The 18,967-nt window shown below is 38.1% G+C and overlaps 1 protein-coding gene across 1 annotated transcript in view; it reads left to right on the top strand.

The window, feature by feature from the left end:
* The window catches only part of plxnd1 (plexin D1), an 83,205-nt gene that overhangs the window by 55,488 nt on the left and 8,750 nt on the right, over positions 1-18,967 (top strand). The window contains exons 20-29 of the mRNA XM_067395533.1: positions 1,281-1,398; positions 1,621-1,728; positions 9,417-9,529; positions 10,209-10,313; positions 12,506-12,636; positions 15,631-15,829; positions 15,945-16,091; positions 17,301-17,457; positions 18,145-18,248; positions 18,533-18,596. Coding sequence (XP_067251634.1) covers positions 1,281-1,398; positions 1,621-1,728; positions 9,417-9,529; positions 10,209-10,313; positions 12,506-12,636; positions 15,631-15,829; positions 15,945-16,091; positions 17,301-17,457; positions 18,145-18,248; positions 18,533-18,596 — 1,246 coding nt within the window. The remainder of the gene's footprint in view (positions 1-1,280; positions 1,399-1,620; positions 1,729-9,416; positions 9,530-10,208; positions 10,314-12,505; positions 12,637-15,630; positions 15,830-15,944; positions 16,092-17,300; positions 17,458-18,144; positions 18,249-18,532; positions 18,597-18,967) is intronic.

Here is an 18,967-nt window from a genome sequence, read left to right as displayed (position 1 = left end):
GGCCACTGGAACACTAAGTTTAAAGCAGCACTGGAATTTTTCTCTGGTGTGGTGGACGACCTCAACATCAAGCATGAAAACAAGAGTTAATCAAGCCTCTGAACCGCCCTGATTCCAACGTGCTTGTTTTCATGTCTGAATTCCCTGTTCCTTTGTTTGGTCTGATTGTGAAACACACACACACAGCTATATTTAACACGGCCGGAGCACTGCATGACACAGCCAATGGAGCAGAGAGACCACTGAACGTCTCAACAAACAGTGGAAAATATCACAAACATCTGAGACTGAGGGCAAATGAAGCATACAGAGTGGGTTCCAAACACTCACGCATGTTATTTCATGGGAACGGGAGGATGTATTGAATTGCATTCTGGCCATTTTCACATGTTTTATTAACAGGACAAATGGTGAAAGACTAGAAACCACATGATTAGGAAACAATTCTGTCATCTTTTACTCACCATCATGTTGTTTCACGTCTGTAAGACTTTATTTTATCTGTGGAACACATGATAAGATATTGTAAAGAATGCCTGAGCTGTTCTTTTGCAAACAGTGAAAACTTATAGAACAGGGCATCATAAAAGAAGCTGTCTTAGGGCTGGTTAATACAGAACAAGTTTAAAATGTGAAACGCAGGTCAGCAGAACTTTTAACTTGTCATGTTTTTAGAATGGCTTGTCATGTGTGAGGCGCTGCAAACGACGAGAGATGCAAGCAAAATGGTCAAACACATCAGTCTAGCATGTTTACATAGAAACACAATGGAAAAGTACCGCTGTGGTACTTTTTCGTCTTTTTATCTTCCTTCTTTTCTTTTTTTTTTTTTTTTCTACAGCACCTTCCAAGCCATTATGGATTATTTTGCACTGAAAATCTAAAAATGGACTATTGGATAATGGAAAGTTTTGATCTCTGGGAAAACACATGGTGATCAGCATGTATTAGTGTGTGAAATGTGAGAAACACAAGAGATGGCAGCGTCCAGAGACCAGATGATTTCATCAGTCATGGAGACTTTACACAGTAACAGCACTTGCCAAATATGAACAAGCAGCTTTGGCAGACACAGAATAGAGTAGAATAGAATAGAATAGAATAGAATAGAATAGAATAGAATAGAATAGAATAGAATAGAATAGAATAGAATAGAATAGAATAGAATAGAATGCCAGATCTAACACTGATCTGTCATGACGGTCAGATGCTCCAGCATGATGATGATGATGATGATGATAATGAAGCATTATGTTTGCTCTTCTGCCGGTCTGTTCCAGGTGCGAGTGGGTCACTTCCATAAGGTCATAGCGAAGGTTCAGATGGGTGGAGGCAGTGAGCTGGCCATAGTGGTCTCAATCGTGGTCTGCTGTGTGCTGCTGCTTCTGTGCACTGTGGGTACGTCTGTATTCACTCTCTAGACCACTGATCAAACATCAGATCTGTGATGTTCAGCATGTACAGATGGTCAGATGTTCCTCTGCTGAAGCTCAAGATACTCTTTAGATCAGGACTTTTCAATCTGTGTCTGTGTGAAAATAGAGAGAAAAATAAATATTCTACTAGTGTATCTACTCTGAAAAGCTAACATGAGTAACACGTGTGTGTGTGTGTGTTCAGCACTGGTGGTTTACTGTACTAAGAGCCGCAGGGCAGAGCGGTACTGGCAGAAGACTCTGTTACAGATGGAGGAGATGGAGTCACAGATCCGTGAGGAGATACGCAAAGGTAACACACACACACACTCCAGTGATGGACTGTTAGTTTTAGTAGCAGGAATCCCTCACCAAAACCCACTGGCATTATGCCTATTATAGATATAATAATAGATCTGCTATGCCACTGCTGCTGCTGCAGAGCAAGTACAGGACTTGCTACTGCCGATACATATACACTGCTGTGAGCAAGTAAGACATGCTGCTGCTGTACAATATAGCATGCATGAATTACTCCTAGCAGATGTAAACAGGTGGAGCTGGGGAGGTGGAGGGTTTCTAAAAGCACGCTGCAAACTGCTACAGCAGACGCTGACCAAGTATTTGAAAGTTGAACAGCGAGCTCATTGGCTACTGATACAGTAGGAACCAATCAGTTGTGTCCTATAGAGAATGATTTGATTGCAAGCAGATTGAGTTACGTACCTATCGTTTCATGACAAAACTTTGTATTTATAAACATAATTGTTTCAAGTTTCGTTTTGTGTAATGTGTTAAAGGTGCCCTAGAATCAAAAAATTTAATTTACCTCGGCATAGTTGAATAACAAGAGTTCAGTACATGGAAATGACATACAGTGAAGGCTCTGGTATACTTCAAACTTTTTCATTCTTCATTTAGGGGTAAAATGAAGTTCGAAATGTGTGACCGTAAACGAACTGTAAACGAACATCTGACGCCGCCCACACTGCTAAGATCGACGTTTAGATAAATATTTAAATATGTGCCATGCACTTTCTTCTCAGTAACAAAATAAACACAACAAAAATGAGGAAACAGCAAGCATTTATTATAGAAAGCATAAGAAAAGTGTCTGATCATAACAGCATGGGAATGTTAGCACAAGCTCTGCAAATTAGCACTCCAGTCACGTCACGTCTTCATTTAGCACTTTATTCAATGGATTGCTTAAAATCAAGCAGCTTTACAGTATCAAACATGAAAAACAGTGTTAGTGCCTCATTTTTTTACAGTCACAAATTAATTTTGTACTATAAAGCGGCTGTCTAGTTTCATGTTTTCACCCGCAGAGATCTTACCTGAACAAACTCTACAGATCAAATGAGACGCGTCCCACGCGAGTGAAGGCGGAGCCTCAGCGCACACCTCCTGTTACGTTATCTTCACTGACCAATGGTAGTACAAAGGTGTTTTGGCCTGATTTTGTTCGAAATGACGTCACGTCAGTTCTTTCTTCGATTTCGTTTGAAGTATACCAGAGTCTTGAGTCTCAAACTCCATTGTTTCCTCCTTCTTGTGTAAATCTCATTTGTTTAAGCGATTTAAAGGGGCTGCGCGCTGAATCGGTGCATATTTAATGGTGCCCCAAAATAGGCAGTTAAAAAAAATTAATTAAAAAAAATCTATGTGGTATTTTGAGCTGAATCTTCACAGACACATTCAGGGGACACCTTAGACTTATATTACATCTTGTAAAAACTGGTTCTAGGGCACCTTTAAATGTGAATTTTGTGATCATAACCAAAGGGTCAAAAAACTGCAGTGTAAGGCTAAGGAGATGTGCTTCCCCTTTAAAAACACATGATTTTTAAATAGATGTTTCGTGTCACCGCACAGCCTACACATCCCAGCATAAATGTTCCCGATAAATGATTTGTTATTAAAGCATCTACATTCACAAACCACTGTCTGCAAGATTTGGCACCTTTATAAGCACTAAAAAGCTGTTGCTCATCATGATCTCGTAAAGTTCTGTTATAATCAATGAAGCTGACTGCACAATGAATCTCTTATTTACATAATTGTTCATCATAATGAGAGGATTTGCGAGAATGCAGAACTCCACCACTCAAAATTCCGGAGTGTTTGTTCAGTGCTAACTTAAACACCTCTGATTGGCTATTGCGTTCAAGAAATCAACAGATATGTTTGTGATTGGTTACAACGCTCAACACTTCAAAAACTCATATAGAAACATTTGACACTCTTTAGAGTAAAAACACAGATATGCACTGGATTGTTTGCTAAATCTGTTCGCCAATATGCTATTGTTTCAGAGAAAACTGATCCTAGATCAGCAGTTATGAGCAGATTTTCCCTCTAAAAGCAATCAGAAGCAGCAGCAGTCAGTGGTTTGAGTGAGAAAATCCCACCCTAGTCTCAACTCTGTGGCCAGGGGAAGGCTAAGTTAACTCTGTGTAAATTTCTGATTCCTATTTCTGAAGATAATGAGTTATTTAAAGTTACCACAAGTGTTCCTGTGAGGGGGGTGCACGTGGTTTTAGGTTTGAAATGTGTGATTGTTCTCGTGTCCCGGGTGTTTGTTAATGTGACTCGAGGGAGTTGAGCTTTCTGGATGGCTCACCCATCATCATCTCTCTCTCTCTCTTGTTTCCTCCTGTTATATTCTTGGTTTCCATGGTAATTTGATCCCTAAATATACACAAACATCCTGTGTTGAAACAATAAGAGGATGTTTCGCTTCCTGTTATCCCAGCAAGACTTTCCCCACAGCACTGATCTGACATCAGCTCACATCACAATAAAAGAAAACTCAAGACACACACACACACACATATGGTGCAAGTTTCCAGAATTAGTGTGTTACTTTTTACCACAAACCACTGCTTCACACAAACTTGAGTGTGTTTATACAAAGCCATTTAAAAACCAACCACTTCATATTAACAGTGTAATTCATGATATTTTCAGAGTGAATCAGAGTTTGAGCTGACATCTGTTTGACTCAAACATAAACAGTGTTTAGACAGAACAATTGATTACACTGTAAGGGACATTTTTCCATTCCACTGCTCGCGTCTCGCTCATGTCACAGCATTGTAAAAACGCAGCACTCAAGTTACAAGTTCAACTTTTAAAAAGCGCATCTCTAGAGCTTGCTTTTTTCCCCACTGACCTGAATCTCAAGTTTTAACTGCAAAAATGTGTTTGCAGTGTTGGGGTAATGCATTACAGGTAACACAAGATACGTAATCGGATTACTTTTTTCAAGTAACTAGTAAAGTAATGTGTTACTTTTAAATTTCCGACAAAATATCTGAGTTACTTTTTCAAATAAGTAACACGTTACTTTGTTTTCACATGTATTGACTGACAGCTCTCCTGTCCTCATGTTGAGAGAAGCGTAAGTGCAGAGGTGTTGTGTGTGAACATGATGGTTATTGTAGTCACTTGCACAAAAACACATTCAGTATTCCTCAAAATGAATAAAAACAGTGAAGTGCAAACTCAGAATATTACACCAACCTGCAATATTTAAATGTTAAATTACACAGATATGTCTTTGCTGATGACTTTCGATGATCTAATTCAACCATACCATTAAGCAAAAATTACTCAGTAGATAAACATCTTGTTGTGTTTCATTTTTGTTTTTATTGCTAGAAGCCAGGATGTTGAATTTTGCTCCCTCTACAGTACAGGAGGGAATTTGCATTTCCTTCAGCCTGAGGATTATTCATTTCACTTTTGGTGTGAAAAAGCCTTTCTTAATATAAACTTTTTTGTTATTAAAAAACAAACAAGCAAGCCCAGCCCAGGTGAGAGAAAGTAATGAAAAAGTAACACTTTTCTTTCCGGAAAAGTAACTAAGTAAAGCAATTAGTTACTTTTGTAGTGAATAACGCAATATTGTAACACATTACTTTTAAAAGTAACTTTTCCCAACACTGGTGTTCTGTGTTAATGACCTCAATTATTCCCATATTTCCATTTATACAGTGCCCTCCACTAATATTGGCACCCTTGGTAAAGATGAGCAAAGACGGCTGCGAAAATAAAACAGCATTGTTTATCCTTTTGATCTTAAAAAGAAATCCTAACCTTTCATTTAAAGGTGCCCAAGAACATTCTTTCACAAGATGTAATATAAGTCTAAGGTGTCCCCTGAATGTGTCTGTGAAGTTTCAGCTCAAAATACCCCATAGATTTTTTTAAATTAATTTTGGGGCATCATTAACAATGCACTGATTTACACTCGGCGCCGCCCCTTTAAATCGCATGCTCCCTGCCACACGAGCTCTCGACTATATTACAGCGCATAAACAAAGTTCACACAGCTAATATAACCCTCAAATGGATCTTTACAAGATGTTCGTCATGCATGCTGCATGCATGCTTCGAATTATGTGAGTATAGTATTTATTTGGATGTTAAAAGTTTTATTCTGAGTCAATTTGAGGCTGTCCTCCATGGCTAATGGCTATTGCTACACTGTTGGAGAGATTTATAAAGAATGAATTATACAGACTGCAAGTGTTTAATAATGAAAATAACGACGGCGCTTGTCTCCGTGAATACAGTAAGAAACGATGGTAACTTTAACCACATTTAACAGTACATTAGCAACATGCTAACGAAACTTTTAGAAAGACAATTTACAAATATCAGTAAAAATATCATGTTATCATGGATCATGTCAGTTATTATTGCTCCATCTGCCATTTTTCGCTGTTGTTCTTGCTTGCTTACCTAGTCTGATGATTCAGCTGTGCACAGATCCAGACGTTAATACTGGCTGCCCTTGTCTAATGCCTTGAACATGGGCTGGCATATGCAAATATTGGGGGCGTACATATTAATGATCCCGACTGTTGCATAACAGTCGGTGTTATGTTGAGATTCTCCTGTTCTTCGGAGGTCTTTTAAACAAATGAGATTTATATAAGGAGGAGGAAACAATGGAGTTTGAGACTCACTGTATGTCATTTCCATGTACTGAACTCTTGTTATTCAACTATGCCGAGGTAAATTCAATTTTTGAATCTAGGGCACCTTTAAGTAAAACAATTGAAAATGGGTGGAAAAAGCTCATTATGAAATAAATGTTATTCTCTTGTTCATGTTGGCCACAATTATCGGCATCCAATTATTGCAATGTCCTTTTCCCTAAGATAAAAGCTTTGAGTCTTCACCTATAATGCCTGATAAGTTTGGAGAACACCTGACAAGAGATCAGAGATCATTCCTTCATGCAGAATCTCTCCAGATCCTTCAGATTCCAGCTCCATGCTGGTGTTTCTTCTCTTCAGTTCACTCCACTCATTTTCTTTAGGGTTCAGGTCAGGGGACTGAGATGGTCATGGCAGAAGCTTCATTTTGAGCTCAGTGACACATTTTTGTGTTGGTTTTGATGTTTGCTTTGGATCATTGTCCTGATGGAAGATCCAACCACGGCCCATTATTGGATTTCTAGCAGAAGCGGTCAGGTTTTGATTTTCATCTATTACAGGGAGTGCAGAATTATTAGGCAAGTTGATTTTCTGATCACATTTTTTTTCCAAGCACATTTTACCAATTCCAATCCACATCAATCTTAATAACTACTATTAATATTGTTTTTAATCATTTATAAGTGATATATAATTGTTCATGAAGGCTGGAAATGAAAAAACGCCCTATATTCAGGTGTGCAGAATTATTAGGCAGGTTTTCTTTTACAGATAAAATGAGCCAAAAAAGAGATTTAACTCAGACTGAAAAGTCAAAAATTATTAAATACTCATGAGAAGGACGCAATACTAATGTAATACTTGAAATTGCAAAGTTAAAGCATGACCATTGGACAGTGAAATGCTCATTGGGTCAGCGGGGTCATACAAAAACAGCTGGAGAAGAAAAGACACGTTAACTGCAAAATAATTAAGAATTAAGGTGAAGAATTAAGTGTGAAACCATCAGGAACCCTTTAGTCTCCAGCGCCACCATTTCCCAGTACTGAAACCTACCTGGAGTCTTCAGAAGTGTGAGGTGTCAGGATCTCAGAGACTTAGGTTAGGTGAAGAATCCTAAAAAATGACCTGCTCTTAATAAGAATCACAAGCTGAAGTGTTATGAAGGTGTGGGAGTTCACTTTTAGTCCATCTCTTATCCTGAAATGTCCATCTTGCAGAGATGGACTAAATGATCTTCCAAAACGTACTGCCAGATTCTGGAAGATAAATTATTCAAACAGTGGTACAAGAGGATGTGGTGCTGGTCCTTCAGGAGTCACTCTCAAGCTGTCTGTCTATAAGGCCTATAAAAACCCAGTCTTCATGTACTTTATAACACTTCAGCTTGTGATTCTTATTAAGAGCGGGTCATTTTTTAGGATTCTTCACCTAACCTAAGTCTCTGAGATCCTGACACCTCACACTTCTGAAGACTCCAGGTAGGTTTCAGTACTGGGAAATGGTGGCGCTGGAGACTAAAGGGTTCCTGATGGTTTCACACTTAATTCTTCACCTTAATTCTTAATTATTTTGCAGTTAACGTGTCTTTTCTTCTCCAGCTGTTTTTGTATGACCCCGCTGACCCAATGAGCATTTCACTGTCCAATGGTCATGCTTTAACTTTGCAATTTCAAGTATTACATTAGTATTGCGTCCTTCTCATGAGTATTTAATAATTTTTGACTTTTCAGTCTGAGTTAAATCTCTTTTTTGGCTCATTTTATCTGTAAAAGAAAACCTGCCTAATAATTCTGCACACCTGAATATAGGGCATTTTTCATTTCCAGCCTTCATGAACAATTATATATCACTTATAAATGATTAAAAACAATATTAATAGTAGTTATTAAGATTGATGTGGATTGGAATTGGTAAAATGTGCTTGGAAAAAAAATATGATCAGAAAATCAACTTGCCTAATAATTCTGCACTCCCTGTAGTGTTTGATAGAATCCATGATACCATGAATCTGAACAAGATGTCCAGGACCTCCAGCAGAAAAATAATCCCACAACATTAAAGATCCAGCAGTATATTTAATCGTGAGCATGGGGTACTTTTTATCCATGTGTGCGCCAAACCCATCTGGTGGGTTTGCTGACAAAAAGCTATTTTTTTAGTTTCATCTGACCATAGAAGCCGGTCCCGTTTGAAGTTCCAGTGTCTGACAACTGAATATGCTGGAGATTGTTTCTGGATAAGAGCAGAGGATTTTTCTTGAAACCCTCCCGAACATCTTGTGGGGATGTAGGTGCTGTTTGACCCCAAGACTCAACTAATCTCTGCAATTCTCCAGCTGTGATCCTTGGAGAGTCTTTGGCCACTCAAACTCTCCTCGTCACTTCACATTAGGATGATTCAAACACTCGTCCTCTTCCAGGCAGATTTGTAACATCTTTAGTTGATTGGAACTTCGTAATTATTGCCAAGCATTGAATTTCCAATGCTTTCGCTATTTTCTTACAGCCACTTTCAATCTTTTGCTGCACATGAGAACTATATTCTTTGGTTTTATGATGAATGATTAAGGGAATTTGGCCTTTGTGTTTCCTCATGTTTATACTCCTGTGAAACAGGGAATAATGGCTGGATAATTTCATTCTCATGATCACCCTGGTGTGCAAAAAATAAAATCTAAATATGAATGGTAATATACTTCAGAGATATTTTACTAATAAGAATTTCTATGGGTGCCAATAATTGTGGCCAACGTGTTTTGGAGAAAAACCTTTCTTTCATAATGTGAGAATTTTGTGATTTTTTTTTTTTTTTTTTTTGAATTTTTTGAATGAAAGATCAATAGCATAAACAATGCACATTTATTTTCACAGCCGCCTTCGCTCATATTTACTAAGGGTGCCAATATTTGTGGAGGGCACTGTAAGTGTTGGTAAATGTTTGCTGACATGATCTTTAACTGGAAAAGCAATTCATGCATAAAATTAATAGCACATTTATTATTTATTATTCAGGTGTCCTCATTCAGACATGTGTTTGTCTCTCGCAGGTTTTGCGGAGCTGCAGACTGATATGACGGATCTGACTAAAGAGCTCAATCGCTCACAGGGAATCCCATTCCTGGAGTACAAGGAGTTCGTCACGCGCACCTTCTTTCCCAAGGTACCGCAGGACACGACGCGCGCCATTATATACACACGTAGATGTGAGCAGCAGGTCGTAAAAGCATGAATCAAAGCTAAATGATGAAAAACACTGATCTCAGTCCCATTATTTGATGGAGCTCTCTCTGTTTAAAGTGTGATCCATTAATAGCTGACAGTAATTATATACGCCGCTTATGCCTGAGGCGGGGGAATGTGATTTCTTAAACAAACAATGAATCTGTTCATCATCATTTAATAATTCTTAACTGAAAACTAACCTAGTTTTGCAGCTCTCAAGTCCTCGGTGGTATTTGTCAGATTTTCTCAACAGTTGAAGTCTCCAGCGAGGGCAAATATAGGACTCTCCTATTTGTTTTCCATTTAAAACCACAAATGTTGCAATCTTCCAGTCATAGTGTCTGCAGAAAACAGGGCACAAAGACAAGAAAATCTCCCTAAAATACTCTGACACAGTGAACAAAGAGTTTGGTGGACGGCATTTGGGGGGAATTTTGGGTTTATTGGACAGTGACCTTAAACACACTGCAGTCCTGCTCTTCTTCTGCCTAACCTGTATAAGAAACGTAATGATTACAGTTCCCATTCAGGTCCAGCATAACAGCTCGACATTTAAGAGCAGTATGGCACTGAGTTTGGTGTCAGAATGAGCTTGTGTTGACTCTGTGTTTGTGTAGATGTGCTGTGACTATGAGCGGAGTCTGGTTCAGCCGGTGTATGAGAACGATCCGCTCGGCCCGCGAGCTCTGTCTGAAACCCATCCTCTGCTGCAGGACTGGCAGGTGAGACACACACACACTTCAGAAACGTTCACACACTCTGGGAAATGATGAGTGGCTCTTATATGTCTTGTTGGCTCTTTATAGCATGATTCTTGTAGTGTGTTTGCAGTAAAGCACAGATTGTTGATTGTCAGCAGATTCAACACAACATAATCTGAGGAAGCTTTTGTTTCCATCAGCAGTCTTTCTTTTATCAGACTAGTTTTGTCCCTCACACACTCACAGATTTTGGCTGAGCATATTTTTTCCCCCTAATGTTTAAATAATTGTTTTGCACAGTTGTTGGGAAATTACTGTTGTGATTCCCCTGTGCAATTGTGAAACTTCAGTACTGTACAGCAGGGTGTTTTATGAGAGAAAGAATTTATTAGTTATCTAGTTGACAGGGTGTGATTAACAGGACAGCACACGATTGCAAAATAGCATGAACTAATGCGAAACAATATTCTAGAAAGAATGCATATGGGCTTGACATTAACACCCGCCAACCTGCCAAATGCGGGTGTATTTCGGCAGTGGCCTGAGTCATTCTCTTACTATCCACTTTGGCAGGTTGAATTTTATATATAATATATGCATTTTTCAGTTGTAGTCTTTTAAAAGGCATCTGAAATAAGTGCAATGTAGTGTTGTCAAAAATATACATACTGATATAGAAATATCTGAAACTTCCCTAAACTCATTTTCCACAGAATAGATTTCTCTCTCTCATCTCTCTGACCGCGAGTGACACGATTGTTGTTACAGGGCTTGAATTTTGGCGTGGAATTGCGTATACTGTGCATCATTTTAATCATTCTTGCAGATTTTGTGTTCACACCTAAAGTGCCTCTCAGTACTAAAATTAGTTATTTTCCGCTGCTTATTGCTCTTAAACCCTTAACTGTCACCGTCCAACAGGTGGGACGTTTGCCATTACATATTTAAAACAGTAATATTCTATACTAAATCTAAACTAATCTTGACAAACTATATATCACTGATTTTCAAAATAAATTACAGAGGAGCAGTAATTTATCAATTTGCAACAAGCATATTTTCAACAAGCATATAGCGATGAAGATGAAAAATCATTAAAGATTGGTTGAAACATGTTTGTTTTCATGCCAACAGTTCAAAAGATAACATCCATTAAATTTTTTTGAGAAAAAAAGGTCTGAAAATTTTTTTAATAGAAAAAAAAAAACGCATTTATGATTGTGGCGGCGATCTATAACCCACATACATGTTGTTTTTATGTTTATTAGAGGCTGAATTCATATCAAATTCTGCCAAACTTCCCATACTACTTCTATATAGGATGTCTACTTCATAAATTTTACGAAATATGTGGAAATATATGGTTCAGATCACTCAAACCATATATGGAAATGGAGGCGCCCTTATATGGTCAGTAATGGAGCTTGGTTGTCATCTAGTGAAAAAGTGTGGTACTGCGCCCAAACAAAATCTTACTGAAAGCTCATTTTTTGAGATATCAACCTGAAATTTGGAACACAACTTGGCTTTGATTTCCTTTCAGCTTTAGAGTAAAACTTGTTTTGTAAAATATATATTTTATATAAAATATAAAATATTATATTTTTACATTTTCATAAACTTAAACTTCTATAACTTTTTTTTCTGTTTCACTTACATAAGCTATTTCACATCTACAATAATCTGTAAAATTCATCTTTAAAACAAGACCAGCCTTATGTCTATACTCCAAAGTATTCTTGAATTACAACCATTTAAGTTTGGATAGTGCATTTTCTTGTCTAAAAAAAAAGTGGGGGTGACAGTTAAAGGGTTAAACAGTCAAATTCACACAAAATAATGTCAAAATGCCAGTCTAGGTGAGTATTCATGTAAACACAGTCAGTATGTTTTAAGTGAATGTAAACAGTTGAGAAAGAAAATGCATGTGTAACAGTATAATGGATCTTAAAGTGACAGCAGCCTAATATACCTGCTGCCAAATTATGAGATAATATTAAAAATATCTATATTGTAGTTTTTCCCCATGGTATCAATGTCAACATTATGGCCAGTGAAAATGCTGAGTGGATAGTAACTGGAAACTAGTGAGCAAAAAGGTTAATGTCAAGCCCTGGGCATAATGTAGTCATTCTAGGAGTTTTACATTTTATGCTTTATAGTGATTATATGCCATATGCTGATGTGGCCTGTATCTCTTTTGCTTATGATAGCCATGTAACACCACGCGGCCCAACCTGGAGGAGGGAATCACTCTGTTTTCCACCCTTCTCAGCAACAAACACTTCCTGGTCACCTTCGTTCATGCTCTTGAGCAGCAGAAAGACTTTGCCGTTAGAGACAGGTGAGTAGAGACACAACACAAAACTACAGTCTACAAACAGCTGTTATTCTCATGGTCTTGCAGTGGTGCTTTAAAGAACCCAGAAACTAAGACACAGAGCTAAAAAGCCTATAATGTAACATCTGTCGCTCACAGGGGATCCCATTCCTGGAGTACAAGGAGTTCGTCTGAATGACCAGCTCAAGCTGCTCAAGAGCCCAATACAGTCAAACATACTGAGAAATGAACACTGTTGTTTCCCAAAAGCCCATCATACAATTCATCATATCTTGCGCTCCGTTTCCTAAAGCCTTCGTAACTTTAGTACTTGAAAATGGACATAGATTCACGAGTGCTCTTGAGTAATCGCATTGCAAGGAGACAGTCAGACTTATGCAGTCACCAAAATTAAACATAATACATTTTGTTTGATACAGTTCATGTTGAGGAGCAGTATATATACAACAATACTCTAATATCAGGATACAATTATTTTATTTATATATTTTAACAATTAAATAGCTGCAAGCAGCAATTATTAAGCCTGTAACCACCTACAGTACGCAGATTAAAGATGGAAAATACCATTTACAGCCAATACAGGCAATTTAAAGAGCATTTTAAAGCTTTTTAGCAGTCATTGCGCCATCTATGGTCCGATCTCCATAAAAGTATGTATGCTTCTTTAGAATCATATGTTGCACAGGCTCACCAATTTTTGTGAAGTTTTGAGTTTTCGTTTAGGATTTATTGACTTTTGAGTGTATTTTGCCATGCCCTTTTTCTAAATGACCCTGCTATAGCTATCCAAAAGGTTAAATATTTTTTAAATATTTATTGACCTAGAGAGTCCTGAGAATTGTACTGCAGTGGTTTTATTGAGGTTGAGTGAAAAACCTAGGACTAGTTGGCAAAAGTTTTTTTTTTTTTTTTTTAAATAATTGCAAATATTTAATGAACGATTTTATTGACAGCAGTGGTTCATGATGCAAAGATGAGGAGATCTAACATATGATACGAATATTGTGTGTATGTGTGAAACTCGGCATGATAACTGAGGTGTAAAACTCATTAGCACCACCCGGTGGCTGATTTCTTTCAAATTTCTCACAGACCTCTAGGACCATGAGTCGAACATGCCCTCCGAGTTTTGTTCCAATTGGCCTCCTTGTCTAATAGGTGCTCAAAATTCATTGGCCGATGGCGACCATGTTTTTCGAGATACGCAAATATCCTCATTGATTATCATGTCACCTTAGACATAGACTGCATGTCAATTTTAAAGTCAATCGGACAAAGGGTTGCATAGTTAGAGCCATTTCTATATTTTTTTCCCTGTTATAACGCCACCAAGTGGCCAATTGCCGCTTTTTCTTTTTTTTTTTTTTTTGCGTGGCTAAAGATTGAGCCCATACACATATGCACCAAGTTAGGTGAGAATATCTCATTCTGTTCAAGTTATGAGCCATTACATACTTTTGAATGCTTTCTTCTTTCTGATGAACACAACCGGAGAAATATTCATAAATATCCTGATGCATCCGAGCTTTATAATGGCAGTGACGCGTTACCAAATGAGTATGAGCTGAAGAAAGTCTTTCAATCCACATCCATCTTTCATAAACGTACTCCACACGGCTCCAGAGGGTTAATAAAGGCCTTCTGAAGCAATGCGTTTGTGTAAAAAAAATCCATATTTAACAAGTTAAGTAAAATATGTAGCTTCCATATTCAAATTCTGAAAAAAAAAAAATCGAACTGGCATCGCGTCAGTTCCGTAAGTTGAATAGGGAAGGCGCAGGACATACAGCGTAAGCTTTTTGAAGAATACAGAAGGCGGTCTGGCGGAAGCTACATATTTTACTCCATAACTTGTTAAATATAGATTTTTTTTTTTTAAACGAATGCACAAATGCATCGCTTCGCTTAAGAAGGCCTTTATTAACCCTCCGGACCTGTGTAGAATATGTTTATAATGGATGGATGTGGATCATTGGATGGAGACACTTTCTTCAGCTCATACTCATTTGGTATCGCTTACTGCCATTATAAAGCTTGGATGTGTCAAGATATTTATTAAAATATCTCAGATTGTCTTCGTCAGAAAGAAGAAAGTCATATACACCTAGGATGGGTGAGTAAAGCTTGGGCTAATTTTCATTTGAAAGTGAACTAATCCTTTAAGGTTTGGTTTGCCCGATCGCTTTTAGAGCAGAATGCTGATACTTGGAAATTCTAACAATTACAATAGTGTTTCAGTGCTATTCGCCTGATATGAGATGGGAAAAGGCAGAAGAATGGGATCAAAAAACTCTTTTTCACCTAAAGTGCTCAGGTCAATTGTGTCAAAATCTCATCTAGCGGTGGCTAATATATTGTTAATAGCCTTTGCCAACAAGATGGGCTGTTTGTACTTAGTGAATTAATAGTGTTTTTACCAACCCTAGAAGCAAACTGAAGGAATGATGAGATCTTATGCACAAAACTATGTTTAATATGTGGCTAATTAGGTTGAGAATTTAAGAAAGTTACTGGAGACTTTTCATGTAAGTGTTTATAAAGCGTAAGTTACAGTAAATAGTGATAAATTTCAGCTCTTGACGTATAAACACAGGTTTTTAAAGCACACTCATGTAAGTAGGAAACGCACATAATAAAATTACAAACATTCATAAAATGGCTAGTGGAAAATGCGCTGATCACATGCTATTGGGAAACGAGGCTCAGATGAGAATTCAGTGAGTTCAGGTTTTGCATCTTGGCAGTTTGAGACGATAGTTACACACCCTGCATTGAAGTAATTCATCAGTGCTTTCATTGTCTGTCATCGTCATCTGTGTGTGATTAGCTGTTGGGTGATTGTGTAGCTGATGTCCAAGCTATTCATTATCAGTAGGGCTCTTCAGAGAAAGGGCTTTTCCCCAACTCTCTTCACACCGAAGTGAATGTTTTCAATTACTGTCTGCCTCTAGGATTGGTGTGATGATGTGTACGCATTTTTTCATTGATGTTTAGGTGCAATCTTGCCTCTCTGCTCACTATTGCCCTCCATGGTAAACTAGAGTACTACACCAGCATTATGAAGGAGCTGCTAATCGATTTGATTGACGCTTCAGCCTGCAAAAACCCTAAACTGATGCTGCGGCGGACAGAGTCAGTAGTGGAGAAGATGCTGACCAACTGGATGTCCATCTGCATGTACAGCTACCTTAAGGTTTGTGCGGCAGTACACAAGAGCAGTTTCATTCCTCGAGGGGTTTTGCTGGAGATGCTGGTTATGGTGGCTTCACTTGCATTGGTGAACGGTTGTTTCTCTCTGCCACCATCAGGAGACGGTCGGTGAGCCGTTCTTCCTGCTGCTGTGCGCCATCAAACAGCAGATCAACAAGGGCTCGATTGACGCCATCACGGGGAAGGCGCGCTACACGCTCAACGAGGAGTGGCTCCTCCGCGAAAACATCGAAGCCAAACCGCAGGTGAGCCTCACTCTTGAAATCACATTCATGAAGGTGTTGTCCCAGCTAGCAATAATATGTTCTAAGAACGTTTCACTAACGTTCCTATTAAGTTATGAAAACGTTATTTCTGAATGTTCTCTGAACGTTCCATTTGATCATCCTTCTGACATTACGGGAACGCTACTTTTAAATCTTCTCTGAACGTTCTGAAACAAGTAGTAACATTTAAAAAGCATTTCCATGAATGTTTTCTATGAATGATGTATAAATAATATTTTTGTGCTAACGTTTTGATAACATTATTAAAGACCAGATAACTTTGAACAAACATTCTGTTAAAGGATTAGTTCACTTTCAAATTAAAATTTCCTGATAATTTACTCATCCAAGATGTTCATGTCTTTCTTTCGTCAGTTGAAAAGAAATGAAGGTTTTTGATGAAAACATTCCAGGATTTTTCTCCTTATAGTGGACTTCAATGGACTCCAGACGGTTGAAGGTCAAAATTACAGTTTACAGTGATCCCAGATGAGGAATAAGGGTCTTAGGTAGAGAAACCATTTTTTGCTCATTAAAAAAAAAAATATATATATATATATACGTTTTAAGTTAAATGCTCATCTTGAACTATCTCTCTTCTTCTCTATTAGAATTCTGGCAGTGTAGACACTGCTGAGTGTATTACTGCCCTCTACAGGTCAAAGTTTGAACTAAATTGTCATATACAATATGCTAGTGCAAGTATATAACAATTAGTTCAAACTTTGACCTGTGGAGGGCAGTAATACACTCAGCAGTGTCTACACTGCTGGAATTCTAATAGAGAAGAAGAAGAAGAGAGCTAGTTCAAGGTGAGCATTTATGGTTAAAACATATATAATTATTTATTTATTTTTTAGAAAATGAGCGATGGTTTCTCTAGATAAGACCCTTATTTCTCAATTGGGATCACTGTAAATAGGTAATTTTGACCTTCAACCGTTTGGGCTCCAGTGAAGTCCACTATATGGAGAAAAATCCTGGAATGTTTTCATCAAAAACCTTAATTTCTTTTCGACTGAAGAAAGAAAGACATGAACATCTTGGATGAGTAAATTATCAGGAAAATTTTAATTTGAAAGTGAACTAATCCTTTAACATTTGTTCAGAACATTAGCTAAAGTTCTGAGGACGTTGTGATTTGATGAGCCTCGATTTGACCTCTGACCTCTTCCGTCTGTGTTCCAGAACATTAACGTATCGTTCCAAGGTTTCGGGATGGACTCGGTGAGCGTGCGTGTGATGAACACCGACACTATCTGTCAAGTGAAGGAGAAAATACTGGAGGCCTTTTACAAGAACCTGCCGTTTTCCCAGTGGCCCCGAGAAGAGGATGTTGAGCTGGGTAAATAATCGCGCTGTGACGTCTGTCTTTACATGCTCGACTCCTCGATCCTCTATGCTCAGTAGCGAATTCATTCTTTGTATGCAATGCATTTTTGGTGAAAATAAAGTGGTTTAGAGCAGACATCTTAATATTGCATCATGAGGATAGCTGTAGCTTGCAGAAATTTGGAATTTATAAACTAAATGCATGAAATTAATGTTAATAGAATGTCATAACAGGGAGGAAATAAAACCTTGCATGTAGCTATTTTAAAGTTATATCTATATTTTCTTATTGTCCAAGAATGAATGATATGAAAAGGCGGGATGAAAATGGAATTGGACCTGGAAGAAGCATTTGACCATTCAAATATGGGACCAGTATGAACGGACCACCTGTCTATTATGTTATTAATCAACAGGGGAATAAATAGAAAAACACACTCCTAATTTATTTGTTTATTAATTAGTTACTGGGTAATAACTAGGCACTAACCCTGAACCTACTCCTAAACCTAACTTTAACCCATGTAGTTACTTTATATTACCCAGTACTTTCTTAGGTAAGTACATGTAAGTGCACATACTGTGAAATAAATTGCAACCATTAATATTAAGGAAACTAAGGAGTTTTATGAGAGACTGAAGTATCATGTTCAGAGTTATTGTCCCGGCTAACTCAGTGCTGTTGGTCTGTCCCGATCAGAGTGGTTTCCAGAGGGACGCAGCAGCAGAATCCTGCAGGATCTGGACGACACGTCTGTCATGGAGGATGGCAGAAAAAAACTCAATACCGTTTTCCACTATCAGGTGTGTGTTTGTGCATTTGTGCATCTGTTTGTGTGTGTGTCAGTCACAAAGGTCTATGGTTTACCTTCCCCTTTTCTGCTTGTTTATTAAATATTTTGTCTAATCCGATCATGCTTTACACAGAATTCGGCAGACTTTCCCCCAAATTCGGTGCAGAAAATGCAAAAACCAGCTAATTCAAATAACCCTTGGACAAACCCATTGGCCCCGCCATGAAGTGTTGGCTGATGGTTTGAAAAGCCCTGTACGCAACACACTAATGACCTCTGACCTATATCTTGCAGATCCCAGATGGGGCGTCACTGGCCATGAGCTTGAAAGACACGAGAGAGAACACACTGGGCAGAGGTACAACAATCACACCTTACACGCCTAAAAGCCCCGATATACTCGCTTCATTTTCGTACTTCGCTTAGGGGTAAGAAGAAGTTTGAAATACGTTTGCAGTGATATAGACTGTTAGTGAACCTCCGGATGTCGTGTCGGATGTGCTTTCCTCGCAATGACAAAATAAACACAACAAAAAAATGAGAAAACAGCAGTTCAGAAAGCATCTGATCATAGTGATGTGTTTGAGATTCAGTCACGTCACGTTTATTTCTATATCACTTTATACAGCAGATTGCTTTAAAGCAGCAGCTTAAACATGAACAACAGTGTCAGTGTCGCTTTAAATTAGAATCACAGCTTCAGTTTCATCTATAAAGTGTGTTCATGTT

The sequence above is a fragment of the Chanodichthys erythropterus genome, chromosome 9, assembly GCF_024489055.1.
Source record: "Chanodichthys erythropterus isolate Z2021 chromosome 9, ASM2448905v1, whole genome shotgun sequence".
NCBI lineage: Eukaryota > Metazoa > Chordata > Actinopteri > Cypriniformes > Xenocyprididae > Chanodichthys > Chanodichthys erythropterus.
Note: the sequence above shows the minus strand (reverse complement) of the source record. Positions and strands in the feature narration are given on the sequence as shown.